This window comes from Canis lupus, chromosome 23 (assembly GCF_048164855.1).
Source record: "Canis lupus baileyi chromosome 23, mCanLup2.hap1, whole genome shotgun sequence".
Lineage (NCBI taxonomy): Eukaryota > Metazoa > Chordata > Mammalia > Carnivora > Canidae > Canis > Canis lupus.
In genome coordinates, this window is record NC_132860.1 from 9,025,480 (window position 1) to 9,051,794 (window position 26,315).

Consider the following 26,315-nt stretch of genomic DNA (forward strand, 5'->3'; position numbering starts at 1 on the left):
GTACCATTGGTGCCAGGTGGCCCCACACCCATCGTGTGGCAGGTGGGGCACCTTATGTCCTTAGCGGAAACCTTGCAGGTGAGCTGGGGGCATGGGTGCACGGGTGATAGCAAAGCAGGGACTCCCCAGCCACCCCTGAGCTCAAAAGCTGGGGCTCCCATTTACCAGCCACTTGACTTGGATCAAACCAACCAGCCTCTCTAGTTCATGTTACTTATCTGCAAACTGGATCGAAGGCCTAACCCCGGAGGGTAGTTGGGGCACCTAGTCAGACGCTGTAGAAGCCCCACCACAGTGCTGCTCGCAGTGAGTGCTCAGTAAAGGGCAGCTCGCTTCTCCTTCCCTTCAAGGAACAATCAGGAACATTAATGGGTTGTTGATTATCATTCTATTAGAAACCAGAGCACCGCCCAAAGGAGCAGTTTAATGCACCTGCTCCCACGGGGGGGGGGGGGGGGGGGGGGGGGGGACGTGGTCGGCGGAAGTTTGCCTTCTGCCCTGAGAGGCCCACATCCAGCCTCTCCCCAGAAATGCCCCCTCTTCTCAAAGCTGCTTTTGTGCTCAAGACAATAAAACTAGCATCCATGCCAACAACATAATTGTGCGGGCATCAGTTAACAAAAAGGTTTAAGAGGGTAATAAAAACGCCCACAGCTCAGACTTCAAGCCCAGCAAAGGAAGAATGGATATGTGAGGGCATAAATCCTCAGATTCCTAAAGGATGCTCTTTCTCCCCGCCTCCCAGGAGGCTGGACAGGGCGAGGCTTAACACAAATGGGCGTGCCAGGATCTCCAGAAGACACCCAGAGCACCACCGGGTGAGGGAGCCTGAGGGTGGCCAGACCCTGGAAGGGCCAGGGTCTGAGAGCTGGAGGCACAGTCTCCTGAACGCTAGCTAACTAAAGGCCTCCTCCGAAGCCCGGGGTTTATTCTCTCCACAGCCACCCCTTCTGGCTGTGCCTCTCTGGGCTGGTTACCTAACCTCTCTGAGCTTCGTTCGCCACCTGACAATTACAATATCTCGCAAGGTTGTTATCATAAAAAAAAAAAAAAAAAACCTCTTAACAGTTTGCTCACTTCTGGGGCATTTGCTTCGTGCCGGGGTCCAGGCTAAGCACTTTATGTGAATGATTTCTTTTCATCCTCTCAACCATGCCATGAGGCTCCATTTTACAGACGAGCGAACCAAGGCACCGAGGTTAACTAAGGTTAAGTCCTTACCTGAGGTCACAGAGTAGAGACAGGGTTTGAACCCAGGCCTGTGTGCATCCCCAACCATGCTCTTAAACACTGTGCTTTGCCAACAATAAAACACTGTGTAAACCCCTGGTATCACTGTTATTCACCTGAGACGGACGGAAAATGTTACACAAGGCTGACAATAAGGCCCAGAGATGTAAGTAGAGGCACAGAACTCGCGTCCTGAGGGGGATGGTATGCAGAGGCATGGGGCAGGCATGGGACCCAAGCGTTCCTACCCACCCCTACACCCCTGTTCCTACCTACCCTCCTCAACTCCTACCTCCATTCACCGACACGCACGCATGTTCCATCCAGAACCACACTGTGGGCAGTACAAGTTCACATTCATCACAATACTTGGAACCTCACAGTGGTCCCTGGAGGCAAGGCATAGTGTTTCCACCTTATAAATGAGGAAGACGTTGAATGACATGCCCAGGGCCACACAGGTCAGCCCTGTGACCTAGCCCAGCATGTCAGCTTGGATCTTCTACTTGAAGGCCCATTCTCTGTGCTAGTCCAGCCCTGCAGGTGTGGGTGAGATGTCCTTCTGGGATTTCAGAGCCCCTCTGGGACTCCCTCCTCCCACCCACCCACAGTGTTTAAGGTTTGCCGAATTCATGGCTGCTTTTCGTTCACTGCTGTCTCCCCTACTGGCCTGTAAGCTCTTTTCAGAGCAGAGACCAGGTGTGGCGCGCCCACCGTTAAGTCAACAGGGTTTAGCCAATGTGAAATCGGAGGCTCAATACAGAATCACCAACTGGAAACACACTTCAAAGCTTCCCTTCTCACCACGGGAGTTGGGGGAAAGAGATCCGGCTCCTGGAAGTGGGGGGTGGAAAACAAGGGGACAATAGTGTCCTGAAAGGTGATGCATTTTATGTCTGGGAAGTAGGACGTGGGTATCGGGGCCGGGAGAGGCTTCTTCTCCCATGCCCAGCTCGGAGGCATCCCAGAAAAACTCGCTGAGTCCTAGTGACCCCACATATATGCCCATATGGCTCCTTTTGGCTCGGGTTATCAGATTTAGCAACTGAAAATAGAGGATACCCAGTTCAATTGAAATTTCAGATAAACAACCAATAATTCTTTGTTTTTTTTTTTTTCAGATTTTATTTTATTTATTCATGAGAGACAGAGACAGAGAGAGAGAGAGATTGAGAGAGAGGCAGAGACACAGGCAGAGGGAGAAGCAGGCTCCATGCAGGGAGTCTGCTGTGGGACTCGATCCCAGGACCCCAGGATCACAACCTGAGCCAAAGGCAGATGCTCAACCACTAAGCCACCCAGGTGCCCCAACAACCAATAATTCTTTGTGTCCCATGACACACCAAATGGACCTGTATCTTGGTTCAGCTTTTATCATTCATTAATATTTGTTACAAATGGAAACATTATTATTTATCTGACATCCAGATTGAACTGCATTTTATCCAGCAACCCCAGCTGAGGGTGCCCTGAGTTGTTGGAAGGGATGTTATTTCTCCAAAGGAGCTGAGAAAGATGCCCCTGAGAACCACAGGGACACTGGGAAGGGCCAACCTCAGGCCCCAGGATCAAAGAAGCAGGGCCCATCCCAGAGGGAGGTGAGCAGGGAAAAAGCTGAGGCCCGGCCATGGCCTAGGGAACGGGGTTCACGCGGTCTTCCTGGCATGGGGAGGAATGTGGAGCCCGCCCCAGCTGCTCCCCATTAAGCAGAGCTGGCATTTCAGAGCACGTCAGAGGCGCTGGCTCACAGCCCTGGAAGTCAGCATCTGGCCTCTGAGCCAGCGCTGCCTGGCCAGCCCCAGCCCTCTCACCTCAGTGGACCCTGACTGAGGGCCCCAACAGGCCCATTGTCATCCTGTCCAGCCTCAATGGGGCCATTCAGGGGCTCTGCAACCGGCCCCTCTGGAGGCCACTTCCTCCTCCTTCTAGAGTGCCCTTGGCCACAGCCTTCGCCTGTGTGGGTGGGGGGCCTGGCTGTGGTGAGAGCAGCCGGCAGCCAGGGCAATAGTACTGAGGACTGGATTGTTGACAGAGGGCACGGAACAGAGTCCCCACATGTCACGGGACTCCAGGGCGCTCTGCCCACACTGTAGCCCTCCCCCAGCTGAGGCCGCCGGGCTCCCCGGGGGCCCGCACCTGCGGATGGGGCAGCAGGGCCTCCCCTGCACATGCACTGAGAAGCTGAGGGGATTCGCTGGAGCCACATATAGCAAGGCCAAGCCCAGGCTTTGCCAAGTCCTAGATGCGCAGCTCAGGCAAGTTGCTTCACCTCTCTGGGCCTTTCCTTCTCATCTATAAAGTGAGACTGACAATACCTACCGCCTAAGGTGGACGTGGGAGGAGACCTAAGTGTGGAGCCTGGAGCCTGGCACCTTCCCCTCTATGCCTTCTTAACTCTAGCTCTTTTTGATCCACCGAAGACCCCAGAAAATGTGCTCTCCCACGACTGGCAGATCCAAAGGCCACTGATGGGGGGTATCTTGATTCAGACTTTATCAAGGGGACACTGGCCCTTTGTAGACCTGGGACTCCAGCCGAGGCCCCTCGCAGCTCAAGGAGCCCTGGCATCCAAACGCCATCTCCTCCTCTCCTCCCTGCTGCTCCTTCGGCCTCCCCTCTCTGGCGGCCTGAGTATCTCATATCCACTTCACGCTTCCAGATCTCCTGCCCCAGGTTGCTCGCACGCTCTGATTGCTGAATGAGCACACAGAGCAACAGATGCTGAAATCTCTGGGCACTGCCAAGCAACTTAAAGAGAGCCGGCTTGGGCCTTAAACAGAGGACAAAGGGACATACACTCTGGGTTTGTCACCCCTCCCCAGGCGTCCTGGCTAACCCTGCCCAGTGGCTGCCATCCTAGTGTGCCACCCGCCCCACATGGCAATGCTAGCCGCTGGTGGCAGGGACAAGAGCCAGAGCTCCATGTTCACCAGAGCCCTCTGCCATCTGCTCACCACACCAAGTCCAAAATACGCTACCCTGTTGTCTCCAAATCCTGCATGTGTGCACTCAATCCTCAGCTCCTCTCACTTCGTCTAGGACCCCATTCTTGCCTGGCCACTCCAACCCAGCTCCCCCTTCTCTTAGTCACCCAATGTGATCTCTTACTCAGGACCAGCCTTTGTCAGAGCAGGGGCTGCAGACCGTCTCCTGCACATTCGCGTGGTCTGACCTGTCAAAAATACAAATTCACGGGCCTTGCCCAGATCTGCAAAATCGGAGGCTCTGAGGCCAGGGGCAGGGCTCAGGTTTGTGCCTATTTAACAAGTAGCCAGGCAATACGGATGCACAGTGAAGTTTAAGAATCACTATCGTGAGGGATCCCTGGGTGGCGCAGCAGTTTGGCGCCTGCCTTTGGCCCAGGGCGCGATCCTGGAGACCCGGGATCGAATCCCACATCGGGCTCCCGGTGCATGGAGCCTGCTTCTCCCTCTGCCTGTGTCTCTGCCTCTCTCTCTCTCTGTGTGTGTGACTATCATAAATAAATAAAAATTAAAAAAAAAAAAGAATCACTATCGTGGAGCAAGAGAGGCACACTTGGCCGCTCCCTCTGGCCCCATTTGACCTTTCTTTGTACCCTCCCTTGCCTATTAGTAACTATGACAAGGAATGCATGCACTGGTTTCCTTATTGCCAAATTACACAAATATAACTGAACACTGCCATCTCGTTTCCCTACTGCATTCCACCTTGGACTTATTGGAGCATCTTCCATCCATATATTAGGGTACAGCGAAAAATACACAACACACACACACACACACACACACACACACACACACCTGAGACCTAACATTTATGGAGCTTGCTACATGCTTCATATATTTTGTGGCATTTAATGCTCAGAGCCCTGTGAGGTCACTAATCTCATGCCCCTAGAGCAGATGAGGAAGCAGGGGCAAATCTAGCAACTCACCTAAGGCTGTATCCTATGTGGACAGGGCCAGGATCCAAACCCTGGTCTGTGTGGCCATGACCACCTGCTCTTATTCACTTAATTCTCTTGTCTTCTCTGAGGGAGCTGGTCTCAAAGCCAGGAAATCTTACCCCAAAGTGTGCCTTGGGGTCTGCTGCAGAACCCTAAGAAATACAGATGCTGAAGCCTCCCCCCAGGCCTGCATCTGCAAGGGAGACGTCTGGACATGTGTACTATTGTAATAACTCCACATGCTCCTGGCAAAGAACCAATGGACATGTGTCTGGGTCATGCAGCTTGTTAAAGGAAGGTCTAGAAAGAGAACTCCAGTTTCTTGACTCCAAGCACAGTGCTCTTTCAGCCGCCCCACACTGCCTCACTGCTATGGTGCTGCCAGGGGTTAAAATAGATATCCTACAGCCTCTCAAAGAGCATCTGGACACACACATGCACACACATGCACACATGCCTGTGCACACACACACAGCAAATGTGCCTTTGCACACACGTCTGCATGCACACACAAGCACTCACACGCATATATGCACCTATGCATGCACACACAAACACTTATTCGGTATCAGGTTCATCATCTTTCAGGCATAGGGCAGTTTCCCTGTCCCCACCCAGGGCCAGGTATGGACTTGAGAGTGGCTGGAGATGCCCTCCTCCACGTGGCTGGGATGGGGTTATGTAAGAGTCTAGGGGAGCTGGGGATGGGGAGAAAGCCCCCTTTGATTCCCTCCGCCACCTTCCTTCCTCCTGCAGACTGCCAAGAGGTGACCAAGCTTCTTCCTCCTGCAGTGGTCCTGCAGTGGTCCACGCCTGACTGAGACGAGTGTGCACAAAGACCACGTGACCAGTGACTCTATGAGCAGCTTTCAAATAGTCCCGATTTACACAGAATGCAGCAAAAAAGCTCCAACATCAGCATTACACAATAATTTCACCATGATTCAGAGGCTGAGTTAATCTGCTCTTATCAATGGGCTTTCCCCAAATCAATACACAGCCGCAGCATGATTGAAAGAAATGCCTCAGCAGGTAGGCGGACTGCAGACTGAGAAGGCTTCCCTCCGCAGAGTGGGAGGACTGGGAAGACGCAGCGCGCCACTGCAGCAGGCCCCTCCCCTTGGTGCTCAGAGGATGCATTCTGCTCCTTCCCCACCACATGCTGCAGTCCTGCAATGCAATTCCCAACTGCAATTCAAGGAGAATGGGAAGGAGATTTCCAAGCAGCAAGGGACTGTGGGAGCTGGGCTCTGTTCAGCCGTGGGAATGGCTGTCTCCCTTTGCTGAAGAGTCTAGAAAGGATCTCACAGCCCATCTGTGAGAAGGGCTGGGAGGGAACTGCCTCCAGCTCCTGGGAGATGCCATCTCAGTCAGCCCAGAGCACACTCAGCAGGGTGGAGAGCTGGGGCCCTCAAATTCTGAGCTCCCATGTAAAGGCCAGAACTCCCCTCCTTCTGCAGTTACCAGACAGATTACAGTCTCCTTTCATGTTGACCAAACATTAGCTGCAAAGTCCAATGCACAGGTAAGACAGAGCAATGTAAGAAACGGAGCCGGAACGGATTCTAGAAGTCTCTTTTATGATACCTTCTTCCTCTAGGGCTGTCCTGTCTATCCCTCCCATCGCTATTCATGGCATAAAATAATTAGAGGTGAGGGGGCCTGTACCTCTAGACAGAGGTGGCAACTGAATACTTTAAATAAGAGGGCTTTTCTTAAGTGCTGTTCCTCTCCTTCTTAAACTTTAATTTATCTGTGATCTGGAGGTCTTGCTAAAGTGCAAATCTAATTAAGAAGGCTGGGTCTAGGCCCAAGATTCCTCATTTCTACCAAGCTTCCAGTGATGCCATTGCTGCTGGCCCACAGTCCATACTGTTACTAACAGAGATTAAAGCACAATAAGAGGGGATCCCTGGGTGGCGCAGCGGTTTGGCGCCTGCCTTTGGCCCAGGGCGTGATCCTGGAGACCCGGGATCGAATCCCACGTCGGGCTCCCGGTGCATGGAGCCTGCTTCTCCCTCTGCCTGTGTCTCTGCCTCTCTCTCCCTCTCTCTGTGTGACTATCATAAATAAATAAAAAAAAAAAAATTTATAAAAAAAAAAAAAAAAAGCACAATAAGAGGAAGGAAGGAAGGAAGGAAGGAAGGAAGGAAGGAAGGAAGGAAGGAAGGGAAACTGAAGACAAAATGGAACGAGTGCATGTTGGCAAACCCAATTCTTACTCCCACATTCTACTGTGGGCATCTCAGAGCCAGCCCTAAACTTGGATAAAGTAAGAATCTGCTCACAGGGTAAGGATTCCCCAACCTGGCAAACATATTAGCCTTTCCTGGCCAACCTAACTCACCTCATCCTTATGTTAAGACATTGACTTTTGTGCTAAGACACTCGCCCACCCTTTGAACTAAGAGGCCCCGTGAAAGAAGCAAAACTGCCCAAAGGATGATATTTAGACCTATTAGCATCTTAAGGGACACACCGTAGATTTCTTAGTGGGGTCTGAAGAAATAGCGTAAGAGCCCTAGGCTGGGAGTCATACCTGGATGCTAGTCTTCACTCTGCCTGAAATCTTGCATGAGTCCCTGCCACTTATTCACTAAATATTTAGTAAGCACTTAGCCTGTGCTGAGGATACAGCTGTGAACAAGCTGAACAAATCCCTTGTTCCCATGGAGCTGAAAGTCTAGTAGAGGAAAGCACATGATAAACACGAAACATGTCAGAAGACTGCTCAGGTTCTGGAGAAAAATAAAGCAAGCAAGGCGACATAAGAGGACAGATTGCTATTTTATATAGGGTGGTCAGAAAAGGTACCTTTGATAAAGTGACTTCTGAGCAGAGACCAAAGGTAAAGGAGTGAGCCATGTCCATATCTGGGAAGACATTTCAGGCAGAAAGAACAGCAAGTGCAAAGGCCCTGAGGTTCAGCTTTCTCATCTACAAAATCAAGGGCTAAGAAAACAGGGTCTTTGTGATATAGCTCTAGGGTTCCCAAGTCTGCACATCAGGAGCAGGAGAGGCTTTGATGGTTGGGGAAAAGACCTACTCTGTGTGCGAGAGTCAGGGTGGTAAAACCAAGAGGACATCTCCCCAGTCTCTCCTTTTTTTTTTTTTTTTTAATAGTCCTATACATTTCTATTTCCAGCTCTGTTTCGAGGAGTAAACTACCAGTTGTTTTTAAGAAACAAAAATAATCTGCCCTGTTAAGGGCGAGATATTTTAAAATCACTGAATGGATTTTTCCTTCCCCGTTTTTTTTTTTATTATTATTATTGATACATCTCCTCTCCTTCCAGTTCTAAAATAAGCACCCTGTCTGCCCATACACGAGTCCAAAGGCAACACACCACAGATGGCGTGGGCCTGGGGAGAGCCAGATGGAGGTCGCCTGGAAGGCACTAGACCTGGAGAATACACCGAGGCAGCCTGGCCAGGCTGGCCTCACCCATGGCCTGCTTCCTCCGAATCCAGGTGACGAGACGCTCTTAAAAACAGCAGTGGAATGTGGTGAGAGTTGGCATTTGCAAATGACAAATTTCTGACCGAATTCCAGTTCTTTGGAATGGAAAACCAGCAGCTTCCTGTTACAAAATGTACCAACAGTTCATGCCTAATACATGGGTGTGGGCAATTCATATATTTCGAATCTAAGTTTGGCTAAAAATATCACAAAGCCGGCATATTTTTAGCCAGGTAAACATTTCTAGGGACTAGGTCAAATTTATATTGGTTTCTGCTCTGCAATCCAGAGAAGGAATGATTCCAAATGAGTGAGAAGCAGGGGCCCAAGGGGAAAGTCACACAGTCCACCAGGCAGTTGGGAGTACTGATTCTTGGTGACGGCGTCTGGTCTGGGACAGCTTCCTGGGGCAAAATCGTTTGTCCCTTCCCCTTAGAGAGGCAGCGCCTTTTAAAGAACTAAGGCCCACGCTACTGTAGAAGGCAAGTCTTTCTTGGGTTTTATTACTTTTCACCCCGGAGAGCCTTAGGCAAGTCACTTCCCCTGCATGTGCCCTCAGTTGCCCGAGTCTCTCTTCCCCAGCCTCAGCTAGATGCGAGCTTAGTGAGAAGCAGCACAGAGGGAGGACCATGCAATGGCTGAAGATTCAGGCTCTGCAGGTTCTGCTTGAGTTTCAGGCCTGGCCCTTCCACTTTAGGTGGGGGACCCTGGGCAAGTAGCTGAGGCTGTAATGCCTATAATTCATCTATAAAGCGGAGACGATCACTAAAGTGCCTACCTCAGAGGTTATTGCTTTGGTGATGATGAAGCTGCAAAATCCACAGAAAATGCTTAGAAGACTGCCCAGCACATAGTAAGTGCTCAGTAAATACCAGCATCTACCCCACACCAGGCATTTTTACGCATGCTAATTGCTTTAATCCGAGTGACCCACTGAAATGCTGCACTTGCCCTGGGGAAACTCAGGCGAGGTGGAAGTGCCTTGTCTAAGCTGCGGTTCGACAACTATTTATCAGGCCTACGGTGTCCCAGGCCCCACGCTAACACTGGGGAAGTTGGCCGCCTGGGCGATAAATGGGGAGGCAAGATTTTTAACCCAGGTCTCTCTGACTTCTAGCTTCGGAGGAGACGGGGGCTCTAAGAGGGTGGACAGAAAGAGTAGGGACACAAATCAGAGTGCTTAAGTAAGATGATGTATATAAAGTGTCTGGCCCACGGGAGGTGTTCAGTGGTGGTGTCCTGATACAGTGACACCATCCACATAGAGGTCCTGGCTTTCTGATCCATTGAGTCAAATGCAAAAGCTTTCTGATAGGAAGGGATTAAGAGTACTTTACCACTTGGTAGAAGGAGGAGGAAAAAACAGAGTTTAGGGCTGGATCCACTTCTTTAAACCACCAGGTCATTCATTCAGAGTGGACCCTCTGGCCGCCAAGAGTGGGGTGGAAAGGATACTGGGGCCAGAAGATGGGAGGCCTAGGTTCCAGTTTTGCTCTGGCCTTGTTGCCTGGCTGTGGGCAAGTCACACCCCTCTCTGGGCCATGGTTTCCCCATCCGTACAGTGGAGCTGTGAGAATAGGTGGCCTCCAAGGGCTACACTGGCTCAGATGTCTCAAGTGTCTAGTCCGGAGAGGCACAGATCACTAAGCAGACATCCTAAGTAAGCCTGGTTATTTTAAAGCTGGTTTTGTCACCTAAATCGTGCTTTCCACCCCCCAGAGCTATCTTCTTCTGTCCAGAGGCAGCTAACAACCAAAGTTTCCACACCGGAAGGTCTAACAGCTCTGGAATACTTGTGGCTCACACATTCTGACGTAAACATGCGTCACTCCCAGGTCTGAAAAGAATCAAAGCAAATCAGCATGAAATGGGGACTGTCTGCAGAGCTGCGCCAAGCGGCCTATGGCAGGAGGACAGGAAGGGAAGTCCTGCCAGCTGTTAAGCACATGGACCCCGCTGGGCCCTGCAACACAGGGGTGACCTGGGGGGGGTAGAGGGGGAGGCAGCCACGGCAGTGAGAGAACAAGATCGTGCCCAGATTGCAGCAGTGTGTGGGCAAAAGCCAAAGGGGCCCCTCACTCGATAAACACGGAGCCTCCAGAGACAGGCTGGGACAGGCACAGGAGGCCAAGGCCAGGGAGGTGGGGAACAGGCTCCCAGGAGAAGAGGGTTTGGACATTTGGTTGTCTAAAGCTACATCTCAGCACGGGACTCAGGCCTCCTCCGGTTACTGGCAGAAGAAGGCAGTGGTTAAGAGGTTTTGAGCTTAAGATACACCCAAGTTTGAATCCTGTCACCGTCCATAGCAGTCGTGCGGCTTGAGGAAGTTCCAGGACCCCTCTCCGGCTGGTCTCCCTAGTGACTCCTCATGCATCTCCTTGCTGGTAAAACAGGATCAATACTGAGTCAGAAGGTTTGTGTGAGGACTGAATGAGATTACATATGGAAATGGCACGTAAACGATTGCTGTCCTCATTACTCCTGGCAGGCTGTCCCATCCTGGGACTCTCTGAGCCCTCCCCTTTTCTTCACCAGCTAAAATCCTTCAGAACCCATGTCAGGTCCCCCTTCCTGTGTGTGTGCGTGCGTGCGTGCATGCATGTGTAGGCCAAAGCCCTCCAAAGCCCCTGGTGTTCTCTCCCCCTCAACCCCTCCAGCCGATCGTACAGTCACTGTCACATCCTGATAGATCTTCCACTGGAGCAGCAGACCATTGGGACGTTATAAACAGCCTTGCATAAGGGACTCGGCCTCCTCCTTCTATCCAGCCAGCCCACGCGTGCTTCCCTAAGAGCCCGGGTCGCAGAGCTTTGAGGCTGGCCTTAGCCAAGGTTCAGGTCGTCCCGTGTCTCCGACACTTGGCCACCCACCGTCACGTGATCTGCACAGTTCACATGCCAGGAGGGAGTTCTGCAGAACACATGGCTTCATGAACACAGCTGGTGTTCCATATCTACTTACTCCTGTTTTTCAATTCCTTCTTTCATCTTCCCCCTCCCATCCCTCTTTTTGTCTGCAAATATCAACCAGGAACCTACTATGTGCTGACCCTGTCTCAGCAGAGATAAAAAAAGACACATCCCTGACCACATGGAAGCCATGGTCTGGCTAAGTAAGCAATCCCAGGCCAAGCCATGGGGGCTCTACGGCAGGCTGGGAGCATCTAGTAGAGACGCTACCCTGGTGATGGCGGAAGGCGTATTGGAAGAGGTCACATTAGGCCTGAGCTTGAATGGGTAGGATGGGGAGGATTTAGGCAGGCAAAGGAGCCCGAAGCAGTGGGTAAGGAAAAAGCGTTGAAGCAGAGAAAGGAGCTTGCTTCCACTCATGCTCCTCACCTTCTCACTGCCTAGATGAGGAGGACTCAACCAGGGGTTTTAATATTTTTAAATTTTTCCTCATTAAAAGCAATTTCTTTTATATCTTCGACTTTGGAAACATCCTAGATTTTTACAAGAGATGCTCAAATCAACTCGGATCTTGTGATTGCACCAAAATGTCAGCAACGATTCTCATGAAAGAATAGGAATTAAGCCAAGATTCTCACACTACACCAGAAAGGAGATAAGGACTCCAGATCCGAAACCCAGGGAAATAAACTTGGCCAGGCTATTTATTGTCAGTACACACACACACACACACACACACACACACACACTCCTATCTCATTTATGTTCTCGTGGGTGTACTCTAGATGTCAAGGGGAACTGCTAACCTATACTCTTTAGCCAGGGTTTGGTATTGTTTCTCAACATTTTATTTTGGAAAATTTCAAACAGAAACATTGAAAGAATTGCACACGTATCTTTACCTGATTTACCAGTTGTTAACGTTTTGTGACATTTACTTTCTCCTCTCTGCAGACATACTAACCTTTCCCCCTCGAACTCTTTAAGTTAGTTGCTGACACCAATACACTTTATCTCTAAATATCTCCGCATGTATCTCCCAAAGAAAAAGGACATTTTCTTACATAACCCCAATACTGTAAACATCAATAGAATAATACTATCTAATACACCATCTGAATTCAAATCTCTCTAATCGTCCCCAAAAGGAACTTTTCAGAATTTGTAGTTTTGCTTATCCAGGTTCCAGTCAAGGATCGCTCCCTGGATTTGGTCATCATAGCTCTTCGGTCTATTTTTCTCCATCTACCTTTTAAAACGTTTTGTCTTTCTTGACATTGTCAGTTTTGAAGATACCAGGACTATTGTCTTAAAGATTGATCCATAATCTGAATTTATCTGATTGTTTCCTCATGCCAACAAAGGATTCAAAACAAATCCCCCATTTTTTTCAGATTTAATTTTTCATTTATTTATTTATAGCAAGCACATGCACAGAGGGAGAGGTAAAGGGAGAGGGAGGGGAGAGAATCTAAAGCAGACTCTTCACTGAGTGCTGAGTGCAGAGCCCAGTGTGGGGCTGGATCTCACAACCCTGAGATCATGACCTGAGTCAAAACCAAGAGTCAGTCACCTAACTGACTGAGCCACCAAAACTCCCCTCAAATTCCCCATTTTTCCCTTCTTCTCTCCAGGATCAGCCCTGCCAGCTACACAGTGATGACATTTAGTGGACCTTGCGGCCTCAGAGCACTTGGAATTTTACAAATCCCAGAGAAGTTTAACTGCTATTATTGAGCAACTAATATTTATTTAATATCTAAAGAATATTTTCAATGTCTCCAAACCTTTGGGGCAAAAGGGAGGAGTCAAACATCATATGTAACAACCCAAAGGAAATTTTATAGCAATTTACAATTTACTTTGATTTGTATTAACAATGTCTTTTCAGATTTTTTTTTTTCAAAGTGCTTTTACACGTGCTATTTAAAAACTTTGACTTTGGGTTAAGGGGTACCCAGCCAGCTCAATTAGTAAAGTGTGCAACTCTTGATCTCGGGATTGTAACTGTAAGCCCCTTGTTGGGTGCAGATTACCTAAAAATAAAATCTTTGGGAAAAGAAAAGAATTTTGACTTCAGAGTCAATCAGATATGGGCTCTAAGTCTAGGTCTACCACTTACTAGCCGTGTTACTTGGAAAAGTAGCTAACCTCTCTCAGCCTTGGTTTCCTTAAAGGGTATTTATGGTGTAAGGCGCCTCAACCACTGTCTCCGTCCTAATAATTGCTTCTGTTGAGCTTCACAAGAACCCTTCAAAAAAGAGAGAGCAAGAATTATCCTCTCCATTTTATAGGTCAGGTAACTGAGGCTTGAAAGACAATGTGATTTGTTGAAGATCATGCAGCAAAGCATCCAAAGAGACAGAACTAGAACCGAAGTTGCTGACTCTCAGAGCTGTCCCTTCCATTTCTCTTCCTCAGGGGATGTCGTGAGGATTAAATGACATGATACGTGTCTGGTGCCATGCACTATACAGGTATGGAGGCTTTGCCCAGTCAGTGTCAGAGAGTCTCAGCATCATTATTTTTCCTTTGTCACACCTCTGTGAGTAACTGATTTTGTTCAGAGGCCCTAAAAGAACTCTGGGAGCCAGGCTCATAATTATCTTGACTCCTACCACGACGGGAAAGGGGTTGGAACAACCTAAAATTCACTGAAGGTACTAGTGTTTCACTTGGAAGGAAAGACAAAATATTCTGAGGCTATGGGGCCAGTGTTTGCAAAACATAAGAGAGGGTCTGTTTTCCTTGGGAAAGAGACACTAAATCATGAGTCATTCTTTAGGTTCTGTGTGGGTGACTTGAGGTTCCTGAGAAAACTTCTGTGTCACTCACTATTGTGAGTGTGGACTGAAACACAAAAAGCCTGACCCAGTTTTATTCCTCAAATCACATGACCCATTCTGCCCAAGACATTCTAGGAACACATTGTCCATCTCCTTGAACAATGCGACCAAGAGACAGAGCAGCCATTGAAATTGGCTCTGAGGCAATTAGTAAAACACCGTTGGGCAGCTGGCCATGCCTTGGGGCACCTCAATGACCAAACTGATCACAAGGCCCGGCTCCCACCATAATCATGCCAGCCTAATGGAAGAGGGCTTTCCTTCTGCCCTCAAAACAATAAGTAGCCATTCAGAAGCCCAACCAATGGGACTGTCCCTTCGTCATAATGGCAAGGCCATTATATTGTCCAGTGACTACAGTGCTAGCTCAGACGAGGTCTTACCAAGAAGGCTTCCCATAAGTTTGGTTTGCAATGGATCCCTTGGCTTGGTTGGTGCTATAGGGATGACACGTCTGGAACCAAAATGTGGGGGTTTCATTTCACAACTCTGGATATGACTCATTTAGTGGACATTATTCTTAATTTACCCTTGCTCCCCATTCAATCTAACCAAAGTCCTGCTATGTTTTCTGCTTTCATGATGCTATTCATCTGCTGTTCCATGTAATCAACCGTGCACCTGGGAGGCAATTGGGAGAGGGGCAGGGTGGAAAGAACATGAGCTTGTTATGAGGCAGATCTGGTTTCCAAACTTGGCTCTGATCTTGTGGAATAAAAATAGGCAATATCACATATTCCTTGCTTATGACATGCCAGACATCATGCCCAGTAACCTACCTGTATACCAACTTCTACTTTACTGGTGAAGATGCAATATTGGGAGATATTAAGTGACTTGCCTGAAGCTTGGATTCAAACTCTGGTCTATCTCTCAGTGAAGCCTGACCTACCTACTGTGTAAAACTGCCTCCAAGTGCAAACTCCCTTTGCTCTCAGCTTCCTCATATAAAATGCATAGACTGCTTTACATTTTACCCACTTCTTGTGTCTCAAATTATACATAAATAAATATATATACCAATATATAAAACAAATATGTATATCAAGTCATATATATGTACACACAAAACATATATATATGTGTATATTTTATACATATATAGCAGCAGAGACTACCTGGCACATAGCAGATGCTCCATAGATGTTCCCTTCCCCGCTGTTTAAGCAGATTCTAAGAAAGAAGAATCTCTCTGACCTCAAGCCAAAATCTCCCTGGGTGGTTCGGCTTTTTCAGACTAGCTGCAGGGGATTCACTAAGTCTTAATTAAAACACCTCCCTCAGGGTGCCTGGGTGGCTCAGTGAGTTAGGCATCTGCCTTCTCAGCTCTCTGGTCGGGATCCCAAGATTCTGGACCTTGTGCTCAGTGGGGAGTCTGCTTCCCCCCGCCCCCCGCCTGTCTCTCTCTCTCTCTCTCTCTCTCACTCTCTCAAATAAATAAATAAATGAAATCTTAAAAATAAATAAAACCCCTCTCTCAAGGCCACATCTCTTCTGTCTTCTAAGTAGGTAACACGGACACCAAGATTTAGTGCTTTGGTCTTGGTCACAGAGGAAGCGAGTGTGAGAAGTGGGAAGCACGTCGAGCTATTCTGAAGGCTGGAAGTTGGGCTGTAATTCCGCCAGCCTTGGCCTTTGATGTGTGTGCGCTTACATGTGCTCATTACTTTAAGCTGTTCCATGTGTATATATTTGTATATGTGTGTGCGTGTGTATGCGTGTATATACACACACCCTGAAGTAGATGGCTTTATATACATACATATATACACACCCGTAATGATATCCTAAATAAGCCACCCGTCCCACCTTTCAAGTGTCTTCAGAAAATTAACCCGTGGAATAAGCAATAATATGCGAAATATAAACATTCTTGCATGTTGGCGGATAACCATGCTATACATTCCCCTCTAAGAACGGAGAAAGAGAAGAGAGGCAATAACACAATAGCAGAAAAATGCACTAATCAAATCCATAATCAACTCTGATGATGGAGCAAGGATTCTAATCAAAACACAATGGGGCAAAGTTGCAACAGGTTGTAAGCTTAGAGCTGCACTCTCTTCCCAAGGGCCTCGCCTGCTCTTTCTTTTTAAACATCTAAAACACCCACAGAGGATTTCAATCACTTCTAATTACTTTTTTAAAGAAATGAGCTGCAAGTTGAACACCAGGCTCCTAAAAACAGGAAATATCAAAGTATTATATATATAATTTTTTTTTCCTGCAGCTGCTTCTTAAAAATAAGCTAACCTCTCCTCAAATAGCTCATGCGCATTCCTTATCTGAAGGTCGACTGGCCAGGGTTTCTGAACTAACGCAGAGCATGCCTCTGAAACAATTCTTTGCATATGGTCATAATTTATACACCACGTTAACAGAGCAGATGCTATAAATGTTCACTCTTGGGGGAAGGCCCAGGTATCCCAGCAAGAGGAAGGGAATTCGGGAGGGATGAGCTGCTGCAGAGCACAGCAAACCCCACCCCCACCCCGCCCCCCCAGTTAGGGTAGAGCCCAGCTGTAGGTTTGTGGGAGAGGTTCAAGGTGAGGGGCCCAGGGAGTTGACAGTGGGCCTAAGCTTTTTTGACCTAAAGCTTTTTTGCTGGCTACCTTAGGTCTTTTCACACTTGATGGACATGGAGAACAGGCTTGGGGGGACAGGGCTGGACTGGCTGAACACAGCTGCTGCATAATAAAAGAAGCCGTGAGAACCACCTCCCTTCCCCTGTAACTACCATGTTGAATATTCTCAACCTCAAGCTAATAACAATAATGACTGTCATTTTCCCAAGGGTCTGTTATGAACCAGGTCTTTATGGACACCACTTCCCACCTTCTCCTAAGGAGCCTGCATGCCCAGAATTCTTATCCACCAGCCAGCAGGCAGAGCCAAGCCTTCAACTGCGAGATGCTTTTGTTCGGCTCCCTGCCTTTTAAAAGGAAGATGCTATTTTTTAATATTTATATTTATATTTATATTTATATTTATATTTATATTTATATTAAAAATAAATAAATATAAAAATGGCATCTTCCTTTTAAAAGGCAGGGAGCCGAACAAAAGCATCTCACAGTTGAAGGAGTGAAAGGAAATAAAGGGGAAAGGAGAAAAAAATGAGTGGGAAATATCAGAAAAGGAGACAGAACATGAGAGACTCCTAACTCTGGGAAACAAACTAGGGGTGGTGGGAAGGGGAGGTGGGCGGGGGGTGGGGGTGACTGGGTGACAGGCACTGAGGGGGGCACTTGATGGGATGAGCACTGGGTGTTATTCTGTATGTTGGCAAGTTGAACACCAATAAAAAATAGATTTATTAAAATAAAAAAATAAAAGGAAGATGCTAGATACAGAGCAATTACCCGTTGCATGAAAGTGCAGCTTCCCTGTGGTGACATCATCTTCTGCTTTGTACCACAGCATGGCCTGCTCCTCATCCTTCCCTCTCATGCTCTTCTCACCTCCTCTTCTCCCCACAAAGCCAGTCCTGCCCATTTCTGAAGCCCAGCCTCCTCCAGGAGGCTGTCTGGTTTTCTCCAGCCATGGTGGCCCTTCCCTTCCTTTGGACCCCAAGCATACCTTTCAGCCCTCTCTGTATTGTGTCCTGTTGCCCTTGGTACATCAGTGAAACCTCCCAACTAGACTATACAATCCCCAAGGGCCCAGGCCATGTCTTATTTACCCCATGCTCCTGCCAGGGTAAATGATGGAGGGAGGCAGCTATGAAGGCTGTGAAGACCACCAGCCTTGAAGCTAGACCAACCTGAGCTGGACTCTGTTCCATCACACTGAAGCAGGATGACCTGGAGCAAGTTACTCTACCTTGTTGAACCTCACTTCACTCTTCCAGCTCAATGGTTAGAGCAGGGGTCTTACCAGGGCAAGTAAGCCAGAAGCCTCTGTGGTTATCTCTGTAGAGCCCAGCAGTTGAGGGCATGGAATCCAGAGCCAGACTGTCCAAGTTCTAAGTCTACTTCAGCTACTCACAAGCTTACCAACCCAGTCTTTGCCTCAGTTTCCTCATGTGCAAAGTGGGAATAATAACACGTATATCATATGGTTTGTCAGATAAATCAAATGAGGTTTTTTACATATAGTCTTTAGAACAATTCCTGGCATGTAGGAAGTGATTTTATATTTGATTTGCCATTATTATATTATTCATTTGTCATTATTATATTATTTAACTTGCCATTATTATATTATTTGATTGCCATTATTATATTATTATAGAAAATTATTGCTATAGAAATTGTTGTCATGTCTGCTTTTAAGTGGTACTGTGAGGACGAAATAATGTCAAATGTAAAGAGCCAGGCACTAAACAAGTGGCTGTGCCCTTCATCTTCTGGCCATGCCTGGTACTGATTGATGCTCTATAAATTCTTTTTTTCTTTAAGATTTTATTTATTTATTCATGATCGACAGCGAGCGAGAGAGAGAGAGAGAGAGGCAGAGACACAGGCAGAGGGAGAAGCAGGCTCCATGCCAGGAGCCTGATGTGGGACTCGATCCCGGGACTCCAGGATCGCGCCCTAGGCCAAAGGCAGGCGCCAAACCGCTGAGCCACCCAGGGTTCCCCTGATGCTCTATAAATTCTTATAAACCGATTAATACCTTTTCAAGGGCTAGAGAGATAATCTATGCCTTTTCTCACTTAGAGGCTAGTAGATCCAGGTTCTACATGCCTTATCTCTTGGTTCAGCAATATAAATAGCTGATTATATTAAGTGTTCCTTATTTGCCAGATACTGGGTTAAACACCTCACATGTTATTCTTCTTAATCCTTACAATTTCTGTGGTTGTTTATGCCCATTTTTACAGAGGGAAACACTGAGGCCCAGAAAAGTTAATTGACTAGGTCATCCACCTAGGCAGAGACTTCAAAACCTCTGCTAGTGACCACTGCACAGCCCAGCCCTCCACCAAAAACTCCTTGAATAAAAGGGAGTCAGAGGCCCCAAGATATCATCTGCCATGTAACTCATCCTTTCCAGACTATCTTCTTCTTTTTTTTTTTTTTTTAAAGATTTTATTTATTCATTCATGACAGAGAGAGAGAGGCAGAGACACAGGCAGAGGGAGAAGCAGGCTCCATGCAGGGAGCCTGACGCAGGACTCGATCCCGGGTCTCCAGGATCATACCCCGGGCTGAAGGCAGCGCTAAACCGCTGGGCCACCAGGGCTGCCCACCTGACTATCTTCTAGTGATAAACACCAGGTTTTGGATTAGGGACTACAGACATCAAGCCAGACAGTTCTCAAGCCATCATAGAGAGGCTTTCCTGGATGGTGAATGGGCACCATGTTAGGTAGAATGAAGGGAAGCCCTGTCCAAAGAAGGGAAAACTGCCTTTGCCAAGGTCACTTTGATGCCAAGGTGGGCCAGTGAGAACAAGAATCTGCCACCTGCCACAGAGAAGAACCCTCAGGATGCCCCAACACGGACAAGGAAAGAGCAGGCTGGTAAAACATAGAAGAGCCCATCAGGAAGTAGCCAATGTCCTTAGCAGTCCATCCAAACCATCCTCTGATTAGCACACAAGGCCCCACCGAGGGTAAGTCAGGTGCAGTGGGGGCATCCTGGGGATGTGGGCCAAGAGTAAGAAAGGAAAGCAAAGCTTTGAGGGACTAGGACCCTGCCAGCTGGAAAACATTTCTTTTTTAGAAAAGAGGGTGATGAATCACCTTTCCAGAACCTGCTCACGGCAAGTCCTCAACAATGTGTGTTAAATATAGGGTCAAATGGACAAAGGCCAGAAACAATCTCAGTGTCTACTTTCCCTCTCATTCCTCAGGTCCTCCTCATCAGGCTGGAAGGTGTGTGTCACAGCCCAGAGTCACTGCTCTGGCCTCCCACATACCACCCACCATACCTCATAAACCTCAGCTCCAAGGATGGATAGGAAAACCTCACCAGAATGTACCCTTGAGCCCATTCCCGATCGGAGCCCACTGGACAAATCCCGTGGCTAATGACAGAAAAAACGAGAACAGAACACAAAACCCTAGCAGAGACAGCCCCCCCGCCCCAACACAGGGGGAAATCTTGCCTTCCTCCCACACGCCATCACTCAAATCTGTCAGCTTCCAAAAATGTTTAGCAAGTGCAGCAGCAAGGGGCATGCTTATCAGCCTGGTGTGGGAGCTTAATCTGCTTGGAGGGCCTTCTCCAGCCCAGAGTTCCAAAAGTCTGCTTACGATTAGCTCCCAGCTCCAGTTCCTCCATCGGAAAGGCTAGCAACGTGTTGAGTTCTAGCCTCTGATCAGAGAAAGCTCCAGGAGAAGGTGGAGACAGTGTCAGCAGAGAAGAAAGTGCCAAAAAGGTCAGCTGGTCTGTTGCCACTTCCCTGACACCAGCCCCAAACCACCTCCCCCTCTGGCTTCCCGCCTCTCCTGACTGGGACAGTCACATCCGTCAGGTCAGCCTGTCCCCAAAAGTCCCTGCTGACCGACTGCCAAGGAAAAAAAAAAAAAAAAAACCAGCATGCCCCGGCTCCCTCCTAGCAGATGGGGGTGGGGGGGAGGAGCAGGGAAGGCAGGAAGCCAAGAGAACCTGATTGGCCCTTGCTGATTTCCTTAAAAGAGATTGCAGGGCCGGGGCCTGTCACCCAGCCCAACTGGGTGATGCGGACTGTCTGGAAAGGTAAAAGTCCCCAGTTCTCTTCAAGCCCAAGGCATCCCCCATCCCCAGACCCAGTCACCCGGGCTAGTAGCGCCGGGATCTACTACCAGGGAAGGAGGGGCTTCGTTTGGAGGCAGCCACCCCACCGCCACCGCCACCGCCACCGCCACCCCCACCCCCGCCGCAACAGGCAGCCAGGACGCCAGGAGTCTCAGCTGGTGCACCGGGCGGTCCTATGGGGGTCCTAGCACAGTGCCTGGCGTCCTTGGGGCCGAGGGACCGGCAGGGGCAGGCCGTCGTCAAGCCGACGGGAGCCGGTGGATTGCAACTCCCGGACCCCCTTTCCCGAGGTCCTGCGGCCAGCCCGGGGGCATCGCGCCCAGGGAGGCCTCAGGCCCTTCCTTGGCAGAGACAGATCTCTGCACACCCGACAAACGGCCGGCCGTCGCAGCAGACCCTGCCTTCCCGAGGCCGAGCTCTCAGCAGGCAGGACCTGCCATTTCCAGGGCTGCTGCACGGTCTTCGCGCCTTGGTGGCCGCGCCCCCCGTGCCCCGGGTCTCGGCGGCTCCCTAAGGCCTCGGGCGCCGGCCACACCCACCCGGGCCGGCCCCCTCTCCTCGCGCAGCTCAGACCTGCCAGCCCGAGCGGGCCGGCCCTTCCCCCTCCAGCCGTCCACCTGCCCCCCGGCAAGCGGGCGCCCGCCCTCCCGACAGTGCCCCGCCGCACGCCGCCTCTCACCTGGGTATCGAACCCGTTTTCCACGGAGCCGCTCTTCCGCAGCGGGAGCCCCTCCCCCGCCGGCTCCTGCAGCGCCTGGGACTTCAGGGGGATCTGGCTGGGGTAGGTGGTCTTGCTCACCTCCACCTTGCTTCCTAACTTGAGGTAGCAGGGCTGGGGGCCGGCCCGGGCCGGGGGCACGTGCAGGATGGGCGCGGCGCTGTGCACGGGTTTGGGCAGCCCCGACTTCATTTTGGAGGCGACCAGGATGGCCGGCATCTTCTCCCGGGGCTTCGGCTTTCCCAGCACGTCCCTGGCAGAGGCGGCGGCGGCAACCGCTAACGGCAGCGCGGGGAGCAGAGCAGGCGCCGGGCCTCGGCCCGCAGGCGCCCACCACCAGCAGAGGGGGGGAAAAAAAGAAGAAGAAGAAGAAGAAGAAGAAGGAAAAAAAAAAATTCCCGGGGTCGGGGAGCCCGCGGCAGCCCGGGGTGCGGGGTGGAGCGAGGCGGGTCGCGGCGCTCCGCGGCGCCCACCTGGACGGATGCTGCAGGCGCCTTCACGCCCCCCCGGGCGGCCTGCTCAGGGGACCTGGGCGTTCAGGGGCTGCTCCCTCCTCGGCGTCTCCTCCTGGGAACCCGAGGCGTGCACGCCCATAGTCACTTGTCACTGCATCTCCGGAGTGAGGAGGCCCCTCTGCAGGAGGAACGGCGGGGACCGCGGCTCCGGCTCGGCTCCGGCTCGGCTCCGGCTGGGCTCCGGGGGCTGCGGCTGTGCGCCGGCGAGGGAAGGAGCGAGCCGCGGGGGGGCGGGGGGCAGGAGCGGGCGGAGCAGGAGGGAGGGCGAGGACGCCCGCACCGACGGAGCCGCTGCCCCGATGGCGAGCACCGCAGTGCCCCCCGCGACGCACAGGCGCGGCCACAGCCCCCGCGAGGGCCCTGCAGGCGTGACAGTCGGCGCCGCTCCCAGGCCCCCCGGGCAGGCAGCTCCGCGCCGGCAGGTCTGCACGCGCTCCGTGAGCTCCCGCGCAGCGAGGCCGTGGCGTGGGGCGCGGGCGCCCGGACGCGCGGCGGGCGGGCTGGGCAGGGCTGGCTCGCGAGCGGCGGCCGCTTCCCGGGCAGGCGGCGCGGGCTGCGGGGCTCCGGGCAGGGGAGGACGCGGCGGCCGGCGCGGCTGCGGCTGCGGCGCGCGCTGACAGCCCGGGCCGCCCCGGCGCGCCCATTGGTCCGCGGCCGGCCAATCAGCGCCCGCCGTTCTCCTGCAAAGGGGGCGTGGCCTCGAGGCCCGGGGCCGCGGCGCTCGGTCCCGGGGTCCCCAGGCGGCCGGCGGCGGCTCCGCGCTGCAGCGGGCCCCGCGCGCTCCCCGTCCCCGCCCGGGCCGCCCGCGCCGCCGAGACGCGCTTTTGAAAAATGCCCTTTCGAATGCAAAGCCCGCCTCGGGGCCCCGCGGGCCAGGCCGGGGGGCGGGCGCGGGGGCGCGGAGGGGCTGGGGAGGGAGTTCGTTTCCTTTTTCAAATTGCTCTGGTCACCTTAACGGTTTGAATCTTCCGGAATCGCGCCCGCCGCCCCGCGGCCCCCATCTGGACTGGGCAGGGCTCTTCCTCGGCTCCGGCGCTAAGGCCCCGCCAGCCATTTCCCCGCCTTTCTGCCCGCACGTCCAGGCGGGCCGGGGTGGGGGCCTCCCAGGAGCTTCCTCTCCGGCTTTCAAAGGCTGCACTTTTCACTGGACTATTTGAAGGGTTTGCAGGCAAACGCACGCACCCCGGGAGGCCTCCCTTCCCGGGCCCCCCTTCCCCCACCCCGGCCACCCAGCACGGACCCCGCCGTTAGCAGCGGGGGGCGGGGGGAGCCGGGAGGGGCCCCGCTGCGATTCAAGGAGCAGCCCCTCCCTGTCCGCCCTCGGACGCGCTGGCCTCGCAGGTTCCTCGACTTTGATGCGCGCGAGGATCCCTCTCCTCTCTGTTGCTCCTGGGGTTCCTCGCTGACGCACAGTGTATGAGAAGTGCAAAGCATGATCCGGGCAGGCCCAAAGCCTCGCGGTGCGCGGACGAGGAGCCCCCGCGCTGGACAACTGCCTGGATCTGAGCTGGGCGAGTTAGTTCTAGAATCGTACCTGCACCCTTACAGAGCCGCGGTGTGCCCGTGGAGTCGGGAGGAGGCCTGACCACAGGGGTATCATGCGCCCTTGTCTGGGTTAAATGAGATAGCGCATGACAGTTGTTAAGCATGAGTACCTGTCAGTGTAAGGGGTCATAGAAGTTGGGCATTATTATCCTTATTATCAAATTACTGCTACTTCCTCCCCCCCCCTCCTTCATCTCTGCTTATAAGCTGCTTGTCTTTTTTCTGTGTCTCTAAGATAACAGGCTTTCCCTGTATGTCCACCCTGGAGCATGATTTACAACGCTGATATAGCACTGATTTATCATGATCCAGACCAAAGGAAAACTGAAAGTTTTAAAACAACCCCTGAAAGCAGCATTAAGAAAAGAGAAGGTGCCTTCTTACCCTGGCCTGCTTCCTCCCCCACCTTATCTTCCACAGGCTCTCTGATAGACTTTCTACACTGGCTAGGCTGAAACACATAGTCTTATATATATAATTCCAGGTAGTTTCCCTCTCTCTGAAATTATTATTATTTTTTAAAGATTTTATTTTATTTATTCATGAGAGACACACAGAGAAAGAGAGAGATATAGGCAGAGGGAGAAGCAGGCTCCATGCAAGGAGCCCGATGTGGGGCTTGATCCTGGGACTCAAGGATCACGCCCTGGGCAGAAGACAGGCACTAAACTGCTGAGCGACCCAGGAATCCCCCCTTCTCTCTGAAATTAAATCATACATGGTCTGTGCCACTTACTTAGCACTCAGCCCTTTGCCATCTGATGCTACCTTGTTATTTATCATTCTGTGTTTATTTTCTTCTTAGAAGATAAGCCTCATGAAATTAGGAACTGCAGTTTTAACTTCCATTTGAGTTTCTCGGCAGCAAGTATAATGCTGTGGACAGAACAGCTACCCAGATGGTCACTGCATAAATGAGTGAATGACGTTAGTAGGGATCCTCCAGGAGGAGAACCTTTTAGAGTCAAGTACATAGTGTCATAAGGAATGTTATACTATATTAAGCCTTAGGACTCCCTTACCCAGAACCCTTGTTCATACAGATACACCAAGAGTCATGGAGAGATATTTGCAGTCTTCGACTTTAAAGTTCACAGAGCTACTCCGAAGCAGTTCCATGGCAGTGGTTCTCAAAGTATGGTTCCCAGACCAGTAGCAGCAGCAGCAGCACCTGAACACTTGTTTGAAAACCCCACCCCGACCAACTCAACCAGAAGCTCTGGAGGTGGGGCCCAGCAATCTAGGTTGAACAAGTGCTTAAGTCAGGGATTCTGATGCAGGCTGAAGTTTGAGAGCTTCCACCCTAATGAATACTGTCCTGCACTTACTGCTCTTCCAGGGCCTCCTAAACCTTAATGTGCATAGGAATTACTGGAGATTTGGCTAAAATGCAGATTCTGATTCAGTAGGTCTGGAAGAGGCCTGAGATTCTGCTTTCAGAATAAGCAGCTCCATGATGCCTGTGCTGGTTGGTGGTTTGGAGATCACACTTTGAGAAGTAAGGCTGAACCATAGGTAACAAAAGGCTCTCATTGCAAGGGTCATCTGGAAGTAAGTGATTTTCTGTCACACTGTGCATCCATCTAGTTTAGTTGAAAACAGCAACCTAATCAATTAGTAATGTCTGTTATGGGCACAGAAAAGAAATAGTGATAGTCATGCTAAGTATTTGCCATCTTTGATCTCCTGTTTAAATCGTATTTGCTGCCCGGGTCATTTTTGGGGTTCTTGGACCCTCAACTATGTGCAAATATGAAAAACAGTACATTCTTTTTGAACCTCTTACCTAATCCTCTAGATTTGGTAAACATACGAGCATCCACCTTAACCCTTTCTGAGTTTTATGACTAAAGACTGCTAATTTGTCATCTGCCTTGATGGAAGATGAGTGACCCTTTTAGTCTATTTTCAATTTCTTTTCCTCATCCTTTAATAATGTTATGTGCTCTTTCCAGGAACATTTTTTTATCTTCCTTTATATCTTTCCTGTTATCCCTCATTTTCCTTATTTAAAGCAAAACAATTTATCTTCAGAACCAGACAAGGAGGGGAAAGCTTCCCCCCCCCCCCCCCCGGGGCAAAAGAAGTAATTGCAAGATTCCTCCTTAAGTAGGATCATCTCAAATTATAAAAATGCCCTCTAAAGTTACTCCTTCCATATGTATGCTGTTAACATGAAAGAAATCACTTTAAATCAATATGTTTGGCAAGCCCTGGTAGCTAAAGTAGTTACTGGTTCAGATAATGGCAAACTGCTTTGGAAAGAACAAACCGCCTGGGTTTCAAAAAAAAATTTTTTTTTTAAATTGGATGCATTGTGGACAGCCCACCATTTAAAATCTTAACGTTGACAGCCCTCCTCTCTTCTTCTTTTGTCTAACTTTAAACTTTCAAACTCACCCACATGTCAGTGATGGGCCAATTTGAAACTTATTACCGAAGTGCTCAGGATCACTGGATCATCCTGAGTTCAGAGTT

General features: G+C 50.4%; 1 protein-coding gene across 5 annotated transcripts in view; it reads right to left on the reverse strand.

Annotated features, from left to right (window-relative positions):
• The window catches only part of NAV2 (neuron navigator 2), a 727,084-nt gene that overhangs the window by 376,409 nt on the left and 324,360 nt on the right, over nucleotides 1–26,315 (reverse strand). For 2 of the 5 annotated variants that reach the window (XM_072793782.1, XM_072793781.1), the window contains exon 1: nucleotides 21,739–22,666. The exons of 1 other annotated variant lie outside the window; for it this stretch is intronic. In XM_072793782.1, coding sequence (XP_072649883.1) covers nucleotides 21,739–21,996 — 258 coding nt within the window. In that variant the 5' untranslated portion in view covers nucleotides 21,997–22,666. Of the gene's footprint in view, nucleotides 1–21,738; nucleotides 22,667–26,315 lie in introns of those variants that run through there. 2 more of the 5 variants (XM_072793784.1, XM_072793785.1) reach the window with 2 other exon arrangements.